Source organism: Heptranchias perlo, chromosome 40, assembly GCF_035084215.1.
Source record: "Heptranchias perlo isolate sHepPer1 chromosome 40, sHepPer1.hap1, whole genome shotgun sequence".
NCBI classification, from domain to species: Eukaryota; Metazoa; Chordata; class Chondrichthyes; order Hexanchiformes; family Hexanchidae; genus Heptranchias; species Heptranchias perlo.
This window is the reverse complement of record NC_090364.1, coordinates 15,458,512-15,472,269: the sequence shown is the minus strand read 5'-3', so window position 1 is coordinate 15,472,269 and position 13,758 is coordinate 15,458,512. Positions and strand designations below refer to the sequence as shown.

Sequence of the window (13,758 nt, the reverse complement as noted above, 5' to 3'; positions counted from 1 at the left end):
CATAGCCAGAGAATCACCTGCAATGGCTTCTCTTCCCTCTCCCGCACCATCACCTCTGGAGTCTCCCAAGGATCTATCCTCGGCCCCCTCCTATTTCTCATTGACATGCTGCCCCTCGGTGACATCATCCGAAAACACAACATCGGGTTCCACATGTACGCTGACGACACCCAACTCTACCTCACCACCACCTCCCTCCACCCCTCCACTGCCTCTGATTTGTCACATTGCTTGTCTGACATCCAGTATTGGATGAGCAGAAAATTTCTGCAACTAAATATTGGGAAGACCGAAGCCATTGTCTTTGGTCCCCGCCACAAACTCCATTCCCTGGCCACCAACTCTAAGCCTCCCTCTCGGTACTGTCTGAGACTGAACCAAACCATTCGCAACCTTGGCATCCAATTTGACCCTGAGATGAGCTTCTGACCACATATCTACTCCATCACCAAGATCGCCAACTTCCACCTCCGAAACATCGCCTATCTCCGCCCGTCTCAGCTCATCTGCTGCTGAAACCCTCGTCCATGCCTTTGTTACCTCTCCACTTGACTATTCCAATGCTCCCCTGGCCCATCATCCACCCTCCATGAACCTGAGCTCATTCAAAACTCTGCTGCTCATATCCTAACTCGCACCAAGTCCCGTTCTCCCATCACCCCTGCGCTCGCTGACCTACATTGGCTCCCAGTCCAGCAACACCTCGATTTTGAAATTCTCATCCTTGTTTTCAAATCCCTCCATGGCCTCGCCCTTCCCTATCTCTGTAACCCTCCAAGATCTCTTCGCTCCTCCCATTTTGACCTCTTGCACATTTTAATCGCTCCACCGTTGGTGGCCGTGCCTTGAGCTGTCTGGGCCCTTAACTCTGGAATTCCCTCCCTAAATCTCTCCGCCTCTCTTCCTCTCTCCTCCTTTAAGACGTTCACTAAAACTTACCTCTTTGACTAAGCTTTTGGTCACCTGTCCTAATATCTCCTTATGTGGCTCAGTGTCAAATATTGTTTGATAATCGCTCCTGTGAAACACCTTGGGCCGTTTTACTACATTAAAGGTGCTATATAAATGCAAGTTGTTGTTGTTGTTGTTGTTAATATTAGTGTGAGGTCAGAGTATCTGTTCAAATAATTATACAGCACAGAAGGAGGCCATTCGGCCCATTGTTTTTGTGCAGGCTCTTTGAAAGAGCTATCAAATTAGTTCCACTCCCCTGCTCTTTGCCCATAGGCCTGCAAATTTTGCCTTTTCAAGTTAATATCCAATTCCCTTGTCAAAGTCACTGTTGAATCTGCCTCCACCACCTGTTCAGGTACTGCATTGCAGATCATAACTCGCTGCATAAAAAAAATTCTCTCCCTCTCCCCCCTGGATCTTTTGCCAATGATCTTAAATCTGTGTCCTCTGGTTACCGACCCTCCTGCCATTGAAAACAATTTCTCCTTATTTACTCCATCATAATATTGTGTATATGTTCTGCTCTGTTCTAAGGAGAACAACCCCAGCTTCTCCAGTCTCTCCACATAACTGAAGTCCCTCATCCCTGGCACCATTCTAGTAAATCTCCTCTGCACCTTCTCCAAGGCCTTGAGATCCTTCCTGAAGTGCGGTGCCCAGAATTATAAAGGTTTCCCATCACTTCCTTGCTTTTATACTCTCTGCCTCTATAAAACCAAGGATCCCGTATGCTCTTTTAACAGCCACATCAACTTGTCCTGAATTTATATGTTCTCTCTTCATTCTTCCTTCCAAAATGCATCACTTTCATCTGCCATGTGTCTGCCCATTTCACCAGTTGGCCTATGTCCTCCTCAATGTTCACTACATTTCCAAACTTTGTGTCATCTGCAAAATTGTACCTCCTATACCCAAGTCCAGGTCATTAATATATATCAAAAAGATCAGTTTTCTTAATACCGCTGGGAAACACCATTGTACACCTCCCTCCAGTCTGATAAACAACCGTTCACCGCTGCTCTCTTTCTGTGTCTTAGCCAATTTTGTATCCACGCTGCCACTGTTCCTTTAATCCCATGGGTTTCAATTTTGCTAACCAACTTATTACGTGGCACTTTATCAAACGCCTTTTGAAAGTCCGTATAGACAACATCAACCACACTGCCCTCATCAACCCTCTCCGTTACTTCATCAAAGAATTGTTAATAGCAGCGTGAGGTCAAAGTTGGACACACCATGACTGTCCTCAGGACCCTCAGCATTAGCAAGCGTCGCTCCCTGACCACTCCCTGTGGGTGTCACTCCCTGTGGGTGTGTCACTCCCTGCTGGCCCTCCTGGATCACAGAATTGCTCTTCTCTATCCTCTATTTTAACACAGTTTGATAGACAAAAACTGAAACATTATCGCTATTTATGCAAATTGAGAAACCTAGCTGAAGGAGGAAGGGCTTTTAGGCAGGTTACAATGAAGAACTAGGAGAGACGATGAGGTAAGTCAAGAAAATGCCGTTAGTTCACACAAAGCTTGGGGTTTAAAATCCGGTAGGTTGTAGGAGGCCGGGAAGCCTGAGGGAGGAACGGTATTCCATGGTTTTGAGATTCTGGATTTTATTGTATAAACCTGACACTGTCTTTCCTTTAGATGGGTGGAAAGTTTTCCTTAAAAGAGGAATCGAAGTCCTACTCGGGATATCCTCGGACCACCCTGAAAAACGACAAGGTCAGTAATTTCATGTCAGTCACACAGAGAATACGAGTCCTCTTTGAACCAATGGGAAGGCGTGAGAGCAGCTGACCCATTGACTGCCATTGGCTGTGTAAGGCCTTTCACAATTGGCCCATTTTTATGTCATCACCACTCCAATCTGCACAACAGAAAATCTGCAGAAATAGGCAAAAGCATTTTAAGTGGTTTTAAAATATTAGTCATAACAATAATAGGATGCAGCTGGGGAGCAGGGTAACATGGGCAATCATTCTGTGAATTGAACCTTGGTGGTTGCAGTACTCATACAGACAGGCAAGTCAGACATATCTCCTGGGCTGAATCATGTTCCAGCAAGTGATGATTAACTCTGCAATTCAGTTCCAGTTCTCTCAGTACGGGACTGAAGTGTCAGCCTGGATTTTGTGTTCAAGTCTCTGGAGTGGGACTTGAACCCACAACCTCCTGACTCAGAGTCAAAAGTCTCACATTGATAGCAGTTATTATAACATCAACACACTATTTCTCCCCATCTGATGCTCTGTCCCAGACACTGTTATCACCTGGAGCTCTGAGCCATGGCTGTACGCAGCCTGGGACAGAGCTCCAGGTGATAACAGTGTCTGGGACAGAGCTCCAGGTGATAACAGTGTCTGGGACAGAGCTCCAGGTGATAACAGTGTCTGGGACAGAGCTCCAGGTGATAACAGTGTCTGGGACAGAGCTCCAGGTGATAACAGTGTCTGGGACAGAGCTCCAGGTGATAACAGTGTCTGGGACAGAGCTCCAGGTGGTAACAGTGTCTGGGACAGAGCTCCAGGTGATAACAGTGTCTGGGACAGAGCTCCAGGTGATAACAGTGCCTGGGACAGAGCTCCAGGTGATAACAGTGTCTGGGACAGAGCTCCAGGTGATAACAGTGCCTGGGACAGAGCTCCAGGTGATAACAGTGCCTGGGACAGAGCTCCAGGTGGTAACAGTGTCTGGGACAGAGCTCCAGGTGATAACAGTGTCTGGGACAGAGCTCCAGGTGATAACAGTGTCTGGGACAGAGCTCCAGGTGATAACAGTGTCTGGGACAGAGCTCCAGGTGGTAACAGTGTCTGGGACAGAGCTCCAGGTGATAACAGTGTCTGGGACAGAGCTCCAGGTGGTAACAGTGTCTGGGACAGAGCTCCAAAGGGGGAGAAAGTGTGTTGATGTTATAATAGCTGCTATCAATGTGAGTTATCAGATCAACACAAGGGAGACACCACACCCTGCTGTTCCTGGTCTAATTATCTCGTGTTGGCCACAGGTGGCACGGTCGCCTTTTTTTGATTCGTTCACGGGATGTGGGCGTCACTGGTGAGGCCGGCATTTATTGCCCATCCCTAATTGCCCTTGTGAAGGTGGTGGTGAGGCGCCTTCTTGAACCGCTGCAGTCCGTGTGGTAAAGGTTCTCCCACAGTGCTATTAGGAAGGGAGTTCCAGGATTTTGACCCAGTGACGATGAAGGAACGGCGATATATTTCCAAGTCGGGATGGTGTGTGACTTGGAGGGGAACGTGCAGGTGGTGTTGTTCCCATGTGCCTGCTGCTCTTGTCCTTCTAGGTGGTAGAGGTCGCGGGTTTGGGAGGTGCTGTCGAAGAAGCCTTGGTGAGTTGCTGCAGTGCATCCTGTGGATGGTGCACACTGCAGCCACAGTGCGCCGGTGGTGAAGGGAGTGAATGTTTAGGGTGGTGGATGGGGTGCCAATCAAGCAGGTAGCTTTGTCCTGGATGGTGTGGAGCTTCTTGAGTATTGCTGGAGTTGCACTCATCCAAGCAAGTGAAGAGTATTCCATCACATTCCTGACTTGTGCCTTGTAGATGGTGGAAAGGCTTTGGGGAGTCAGGAGGTGAGTCACTCACCGCAGAATACCCAGCCTCTGACCTGCTCTTGTAGCCACAGTATTTATGTGGCTGGTCCAGTTAAGTTTCTGGTCAATGGTAACCCCCAGGATGTTGATGGTGGGGGATTTGGCGATGGTAATGCCGTTGAATGTCAAGGGGAGGTGGTTAGACTCTCTCTTGTTGGAGATGGTCATTGCCTGGCACTTGTCTGGCGCGAATGTTACTTGCCACTTATGAGCCCAAGCCTGGATGTTGTCCAGGTCTTGCTGCATGCGGGCTCGGACTGCTTCATTATCTGAGGGGTTGCGAATGGAACTGAACACTGTGCAATCATCAGCGAACATCCCCATTGTGACCTTATGATGGAGGGAAGGTCATTGATGAAGCAGCTGAAGATGGTTGGGCCTTGGACACTGCCCTGAGGAACTCCTGCAGCAATATCTTGGGGCTGAGATGATTGGCCTCCAACAACCACCACCATCTTCCTTTGTGCTAGGTATGACTCCAGCCACTGGAGAGTTTTCCACCTGATTCTCATTGTCTCCAATTTTACTCGGGCTCCTTGGTGCCACACTCGGTCAAATGCTGCCTTGATGTCAAGGGCAGTCACTCTCACCTCACCTCTGGAATTCAGCTCTTTTGTCCATGTTTGGACCAAGGCTGTAATGAGGTCTGGAGCCGAGTGGTCCTGGTGGAACCCAAACTGAGCATCGGTGAGCAGGTTATTGGTGAGTAAGTGCCGCTTGATAGCACTGTCGACGACACCTTCCATCACTTTGCTGATGATTGAGAGTAGACTGATGGGGCGGTAATTGGCCGGATCGGATTTGTCTTGCTTTTTGTGGACAGGACATACCTGGGCAATTTTCCACATTGTCGGGTAGATGCCAGTGTTGCAGCTGTACTGGAACAGCTTGGCTAGAGATGCGGCTAGTTCTGGAGCACAAGTCTTCAGCACTACAGCCAGGATGTTGTCAGGGCCCATAGCCTTTGCTGTATCCAGTGCACTCAGCCGTTTCTTGATATCACGTGGAGTGAATCGAATTGGCTGAAGACTGGCTTCTGTGATGGTGGGGATATCGGGAGGAGGCCGAGATGGATCATCCACTCGGCACTTCTGGCTGAAGATGGTTGCAAATGCTTCAGCCTTGTCTTTTGCACTCACGTGCTGGACTCTGCCATCATTGAGGATGGGGATGTTTACAGAGCCTCCTCCTCCAGTTAGTTGTTTAATTGTCCACCACCATTCACGACTGGATGTGGCAGAACTGCAGAGCTTTGATCTGATCCGTTGGTTGTGGAATCGCTTAGCTCTGTCTATAGCATGTTGCTTCCGCTGTTTAGCATGCATGTAGTCCTGAGTTGTAGCTTCACCAGGTTGGCACCTCATTTTTCGGTACGCCTGGTGCTGCTCCTGGCATGCTCTTCTACACTCCTTATTGAACCAGGGTTGATTCTCTGGCTTGTTGGTAATGGTAGAGTGAGGAATATGTCGGGCCATGAGGTTACAGATTGTGCTGGAATACAATTCTGCTGCTGCTGATGGCCCACAGCACCTCATGGATGCCCAGTTTTGAGCTGCTAGATCTGTTTTGAATCTATCCTATTTAGCACGGTGGTAGTGCCACACAACACGTTGGATGGTGTCCTCAGTGCAAAGACGGGACTTCGTCTCCACGAGGACTGTGCGGTGGTCACTCCTACCAATACTGTCATGAACAGATGCATTTGTGACAGGTAGATTGGTGAGGAGGAGGTCGAGTAAGTTTTTCCCTCGTGTTGGTTCGCTCACCACCTGCCGCAGGTCTCCATTTTACAGCACTGCCATCCCTCAGTTTAATGGAAACACGGCAGAAACCCAAACTCCATCCTGTTCATTGTATAAACTTGGTGCTGTTTTTTTTTCCCAGGCAGGCGGAAAGTTCTCAAAAGAAGAATCAAATTCCTACACTGGATATCTGCGGTCTGCTGCCAAGGTCAGTGTTTGCGTGTTAAATACACGAGTCCTATTTAAACCAATGGAAAACATGAGAGCATCTGATTCATCGGCTGTGCTTGTGACTCCCAGCTAGCTTATTACCACTGTATAAGCAGAGGCATTGAATACAGCAGCAAGGAAGTTATGCTAAAACTTTACAAATCACTGGTTGGGCCTTATCTGGAGTATTGTGGCCAATTCTGGGCACCACACTTTAGGAAGGATGTCAAGGCCTTGGAGAGGGTGCAGAGGAGGTTTAACAGGGTGGTACCAGGGATGAGGAACTTTCAGTCATGTGGAGAGATTGGAGAAGCTGGGATTGTTTTCCTTAGAGCAGAGAAGGTTAAGGGGAGACCTAATAGAGGTATTCAAAATAATGAGGGGTTTTGATAGAGCAAGAAGGGAGAAACTGTTTCCTCTGTCAAGTGGGTCGGTAACCAGAGGATACAGATTTAAAATAATTGACTAAAGAACTAAAGGAGAAATGAGGAGAAATTTTTTCACACAGAAGGTTGTTATGATCTGGAACACACAACCTGAAAGGGCGGTGGAAGCAGATTCCATAGGAACTTTCAAAAGGCCATTGGACATGTACTTGAAGAGGACTAAATTGCAGGGTCGTGGGGAAAAAGTGGGGTGTGGGACTAAATTGGACAGCTCTTTCAAAGAGCCGGCACAGGCACGATGGGCCGAATGGCCTCCTTCTGTGCTGTAAGATTCAATGATTCTAAGCAAAAATGTCCCTGCTGCTGCCCCACTAATGCAAACTCAGTATTGATCAGAAGTAGTGAACCACTTCAGATGCAAGCCACATTTTCACTGTTCAGTTAGACACTCCAGATTATGTGTGTATTTACAGTTATTCATTCTATGGAACTGACTTTCAGTTGCGGATGACGAAACTGACTCTTTAAACCATTTCCCCAAATCTGAAGACTACTTTAATGGGAAAATCAAATTGAAGTAAATAATTCAGAGCCTTAAATTGATGGACACCCTGGTGCTTAGTTTTTCAACTAAGGATTTGCCAGCTTTGCTTTGGAGGACCTCTGAATAGAGAGTGTAGAAAATGAGATTTAAAAATTATTGAGAAGCCTTGTCGAAGGGGCAGGGTTCACGATGCAGCACATCACTGAGCTGGAAAAGAAAGTGAGAAGGTGATTTCAAGCTTGAGTTATAAGCACCTGTAGATTGTTGCTCGGAAGGGAAGACTGAGCTGGAAAGTGAGGTAGAGCAAGTGTGTGGCTCTGGAAAAGAATTTGCAGTTTTCTAGTGTTCTTTGCAGTTTTCCAGCATTATTTGCAGTTTTCCAGCATTATTTGCAGTTTTAATGGAGCAAGACCTGGTTGATCTTTCATTGGATGTGTCCCATTGGTGGAATTTGAGGGGTGAGAGCTGGTTTGAGGCTGGTGTTAATGTGAAGCATCCCAGTAATATTTGGGGTTTTCCTGCATTCTCTATTGGATGTATCAGTGACTATCTTATATTTATGACCTCTAGTTCTGGTCTCCCCCACAAGTGGAAACATCTTCTCTACGTCTACCCTACCAAACTTTTTCATAATCTTAAAGACCTCTATCAGGTCACCCCTCAGTCTTCTCTTTTCTAGAGAAAAGAGTCCCAGCCTGTTCAGTCTTTCCTGATAAGTATATCCTCTTGGTTCTGGTATCATCCTTGTGAGTCTTTTTGCATCTTCTCCAATGCCTCTATATCCCTTTTATAACATGGTGCCCAGAACTGTGCACAGTGTGGTCTAACCAAGGTTCTATACAAGTTTAACATAACTTCTCTGCTTTTCAATTCTGTCCCTCTAGAAATGAACCCTAGTGCTTTGTTTGCTTTTATTTATGGCCTTATTAACCTGCGTCACTCTTTTAGTGAGTTGTGTATCCGTGCCCCCAGATCCCTTTGCTCCTCTATCCCATTTAGACTCTTATTATCCAAGCAGGATGTGGCCTCCTTATTCTTCCCACCAAATTGCACCACCTCACACTTTTTTCGATATTGAAATTCATTTGCCAATTACACGCCCATTCTGCAAGTTTATTAATGTCTTGTATTTTGTTGCATTCTTCCTCAGTATTAACTATAACCCCCAGTATGGTGTCATCTGCAAATTTTGAAACTGTACTTCCGATTCCCGAGCTCAAATCGTTAATGTAAATTGTGAACAGTGGTCCCAGCACTGATCCCTGTGGAACACCACTTCCCACATTTTGCCAGTCTGAGTAGTTACCCTTAACTCCTGCTCCCTGTTTTCTGTTTTGTAGCCATTCTGCTACTAGTCCCCTGACTCCACATGCTCTGACCTTAGTCGTGAGTCTACTATGTGGTACCTTATTGAAAGCCTTTTGAAAATCCAAATATATTACAGCTACTACATTACCCTTGTCTATACTCTCTGTTACTTCAAAGAATTCAATCAGGTTGGTCCAGTATGACCTTCCCTTTTGAAATCCATGCTGATTATTCTTCATTATATTTTCAGTTCCTAGATGTTTTTCTGTTACATCTTTGAGTAAAGATTCCATTATCTTTCCTACCACCGACATTATGTTAACTGGTCCATAGTTCCCTGGACTGGTTCTATCTTCCTTTTTAAATATAGGAGTAACATTAGATATCCACCAGTCCTCAGGCACTATTCCCTTTTCTAATGAATTTTTATATATACGTAACAGTCCCTCTGCTATCTCTTCTCTAACTTTTTAAAATATGTGCGGATGCAATCCATCCGGACCAGGGGTTTTATCCTCTAAATTTGATTAGTTTATCAGTTATCTCCCCCCTTTCTATCTTAAATGTCTTCATATCTTTTTTGAACTCTTCTTCTAATGTCATGTCCACCATGTTAGACTCCCTGGTAAATACTGAGGCAAATTAATTATTTAATATTTCTGCCATTTTGCTGTCATTATCTGTGAGTTTATGGTGTGTATTCCTTAGTGGCCCTATCCCTATCCTGATTTTTCTTTTGTTATTTATGTGTCTGTAGAATACTTTCCTATTTCTTTTTATATTCTTTGATAATTTCATTGCGTAGTTCCTCTTTGCCTTCTTTATTGCTTTTTTACTTCTTTCCTAACCTCTTTGTATTCCCTTTTGTCATCCTCGCCTTTATTGTCTATGTTCTTACTGTATGCCTCTTTCTTCAGTTTCAATTTTATCCTTATCTCTTTATTCATCCATTATTAGCTAGTTTGTTCTTGTTTTCTTAGCAGAATATATTTCTCTTGATCATCGTTTTAAATATTTCCCACTGCTGTTCTATCTCTTTGTCTGTCAAATTTTATTCCCAGTTTATCTTCCCTAGTTCCAGTCTCATCCCTCAAAATTAGCTTTTTTCCAATTTATTATTTTTGGTTTAAGTCTTCCTTCTGCCTTTCTCGATCATTATTTTAAACCTTATTATGTTATGATCACTATTGCCTAGATGTTCCCCCATGCTTACTTCTCTTATCTGCTCTGGTTCATTTCCCATTACTAGATCCAGCAGTGAATCCTGTCTGGGCTTCTTACATACTGGGTATGAAAGGATTCCTGTACACACTGTTTACTTTCCTACTAACGGATTCCACAACTCTATTGCCTTTTGTGAGATTCCTCGTTTTTGATTTGTGTCCCCAAGTATTTGAACCCTAGTGGAGAATGGTGATGTTTGTGATCCTTTGTGAGGATTTAAATCTTCTTATTCTTTTTTCAACCTTCCCCCTGCACCCCTCAAACTGTCCAACAAGACCTATATCCAGGAAATTAGCAACAAATGCCCAGAGAGTGGTGAGAATGTGGAACTGGCTACCACATGGAGTAATTGAGGTGAATAGCATCGATGCATTTAAGGGGAAGCCGGATAAACACATGAGGGAGAAAGGAATAGAAGGTTATGCTGATAGGGTGAGATGAAGTAGGGTGGGAGGAGGCTCGTGTGGGGCATAAACAACAGCATGGACTAGTTGGGCCGAATGGCCTGATCCTGTGCTGTAAATTCAATGAATGATGCTTCCTCCAAGGTGCTGTAGGGGAAGGAACTGGGGAATAAGACATTGATCGGGCACCAATGCGCTGTGCCACCTGTCCAGACTGTGCCATGGTCTGAAATGGCACCTTGTGTGCCCACGGTTGAAGTGAGCCATGCATGTCAGGAAGATCCCAGGATCAATTAGTAGTATGTCCTGATTTAGCCCATCTTGGTGCGGTGATGGAAGCATCAGAGTTGGCTTCGGTATCCGTGGGCTATGGAGAGGAATAATCAGCTGGGATTCCCACAGCTAGTCGGTATCAGGTGATCCATGCTGAAATGTGTGTGTGTGTGTGTGTGTGTGTGTGTGTGTGCGCGCGCGCGCGCATTGTGTCAGAAGATGATTGGGCTCAACGGTGAAGTTTCCCACAGTCAAATAGCCTGCCCACGCTCACTGTTCAGACTCAAGCATCATGCATAAAGAGGGGGCCACCAGCAAGGTACTAGAGGGATTTTGGAATCTGTGCAATTGCACGCTGGCGAGGGTCGGTGCCTCAGAGAGGAAGGGACAAAAATGGAAAAAATTGAGCTATAAAACCCTAATGCCTTTTCTTTAGGTGGACGGCAGGTTCTCCTCACAAGAACAGAGCTCCCACACAGGGTATCTACGTTCCTCCCCAAACAGGGACCAGGTCAGTACTTTACATTTCAAACATGGCAGAGGGTGAGATTGGAACCTGCGGAGTGGTGAAACAGGCGGGTTTGTATTTGCAGCCCATTGTAGGACACACCTGATACTCCGATCTATTGAAGTCAGTGGCTCTGATTACGGGACGGGCGTTTAACGGGCGACCCCTGCGATACCGTTTGGTTTGCGTCCCCCCCGCCCTTGTGTAATTTCACCCCCCGCTTAGTGCACCTCCCCTTGGGGTAAACTGGGAAGGTGTGAATCTTGAACTGTCCGTGTGATTGGAGAAAAAGACACCCTTCCTTCAACATGGGTTAGTTCCACGGGGCTCGTCCTTATTTTGATATTGCAATAACCCCGTCTACTATGTTCATATCCTCCTCAAACCCCTTTTTCTCTCAAAACTGTGAACCTCCTCACCACTCTCTCGATCTTCCCCTCTTCCTACAATCAATGGGCTTTTTGACCTACTTCGCCCTCCCTCCCTCCCTCCTCCTTCCAACTATGGGGATGTCCTGCAGTTCAGGCCTTGGAGCATCACCAGGGTGTGTCGCTGAAGTCTTGCTGCCCTTTTCATCCCAGAGTGTTGCCCATCAGTCGGGTAACTCTCTCGGGGATAGATAGGCTCCTCTGCAGCTCTGGAAACAAATTCTGATTCAGGCTCGTGCGAACTATTGTCGATCATTTCATTCTCTTGCCTTCACTCTGCTTTATCAGCTGAGATAAGTATTTTGGTATCACTGCTAAGTGATAGACAGACTGGAGAAGTTGGGATTGTTCTCCTTAGAGCAGAGAAGGTGAAGGGGAGATTTAATAGAGGTGTTCAAAATCATGAGGGGTTTTGATAGAGTGAATGGGGAGAAACTGTTCCCACTGGCAGGAGGGTCGGTAACCAGAGGATACAGATTTAAGGTAATTGGTTTTAAAAAAAAGCCAGAGGGGAGATGAGGAGAATTTTTTTTACTCAGCAAGTTGTTATGATCTGGAATGCGCTGCCTGAAAGGGTGGTGGAAGCAGATTCAATGGTAATTTTCAAATGGGAAGTGGATAAATACTTAAAAAGGAAAAATTTGTAGGGCTACGGGGAAAGAGCGAGGGAGTGAGACTAATTGGATAGCTCTTCCAGAGAGCAGACACAGGCACGATGGGCCGAATAGCCTCCTTCTGTGCTGTAACATTCTATAAGTTCCCAATGGACGACAGAACTAGTTTTGGAACAGGTACAAGGATAATTCCTTTTATTTATTTTTGTTTGAATGTTTATTGGGGTGATGGATTTAATGAACGTTTTGCACGATTTGTTCCAATGTCAGCATTGAGCACTCCCAGATCAAGTATAATATGGGTTAAATATAGAGGCAAGCTCCCTCTGTTCTACTCCAAACTTCAGACGAGCACTCCTTACAGCATGCGTCTGATATTTCTGGTTCCCATACCAACCATGTTCTCTGAGTGCAGATGTCAGTTTATGCTGCATTATGGAGAGGTTTGTGCTGTCCATCCATTAGGACCTGGGTTAAGATGGCCTAAACACTTGAAATGCTTTTAATCATTGGTGAGTGGAGAATTTCATTTGCTGGTGTTGGGTTTTCAATGATGAATCTCAGCCTGCCTTCCTCCATGTTGAGCACCACTTGGAGGAAGCACTGAGGGTAACAAGGGCACAGAATGTACTCTGGGTGGGGGACTTCAATGTCCATCACCAAGAATGGCTCGTTAGTACCACCACTGACCGACCTGGGCGAGTCCTGAAGGACATTGCTGCCAGACTGGGCTTTTGGCAAGTGGTGAGAGAACCAAGACGAGGGAATAACCTACTTGACCTAGTCCTCACCAATCTAGCTGTCGCACATACATCTGTCCATGACAGTATTGGTAGGAGTGAGCACTGCACAGTCCTTGTGGAGACCAAGTCCCATCTTCGCACTGATGACACCCTCCATCCTGTGGTCTGGCCCCATCACCCCCGTGCTAAGTGGGACAGATTAAGAACAGATCTAGCAGTTCAAAACTGGCCATCCATGAGGCACTGTGGGCCATCAGCAGCCGTAGAATTGTATTCCACCACAATCTGTAACCTCACGGCCCAGCATATCATAGAATCATAGAAAGGTTACAGCGCAGAAGGAGGCCATTCAGCCCATCGAGCCCGTGCCGGCTCCATGCAAGAGCAATCCAGCTAGTCCCACTCCCTATCCTCATAGCCCTGCAATTTTTTTCCTTTCAAGTACTTATCCAGTTCCCTTTTGAAGGCCATGATTGAATCTGCCTCCACCACCCCCTCGGGCAGTGCATTCCAGATCATAACCACTCGCTGTGTGAAAAAGTTTTTCCTCATGTCACTTTTGGTTCTTTTGCCAATCACCTTAAATCTATGTCCTCTGGTTCTTGACCCTTCCACCATTGGGAACAGTTTCTCTCTATCTACTCTGTCTAGTCCCTTCATGATTTTGAATACCTCTATCAAATCTCCTCGCAACCGTCTCTGTTCCAAGGAGAACAACCCCAGCTTCTCCAGTCTATCCACGTAACTAAAGTCCCTCATCCCTGAAATCATCCTATAAATCTCTTCTGCACCCTCTCTAAGCCTTCACATCTT

The 13,758-nt window shown here is 46.0% G+C and overlaps 1 protein-coding gene across 2 annotated transcripts in view; it reads left to right on the top strand.

The window, feature by feature from the left end:
- LOC137305738 (myosin phosphatase Rho-interacting protein-like) overlaps nucleotides 1–13,758 on the top strand; it is a 242,455-nt gene that overhangs the window by 91,498 nt on the left and 137,199 nt on the right. For both annotated transcript variants that reach the window (XM_067974676.1, XM_067974675.1), the window contains exons 10-12: nucleotides 2,598–2,675; nucleotides 6,446–6,511; nucleotides 11,089–11,163. In XM_067974676.1, coding sequence (XP_067830777.1) covers nucleotides 2,598–2,675; nucleotides 6,446–6,511; nucleotides 11,089–11,163 — 219 coding nt within the window. The remainder of the gene's footprint in view (nucleotides 1–2,597; nucleotides 2,676–6,445; nucleotides 6,512–11,088; nucleotides 11,164–13,758) is intronic.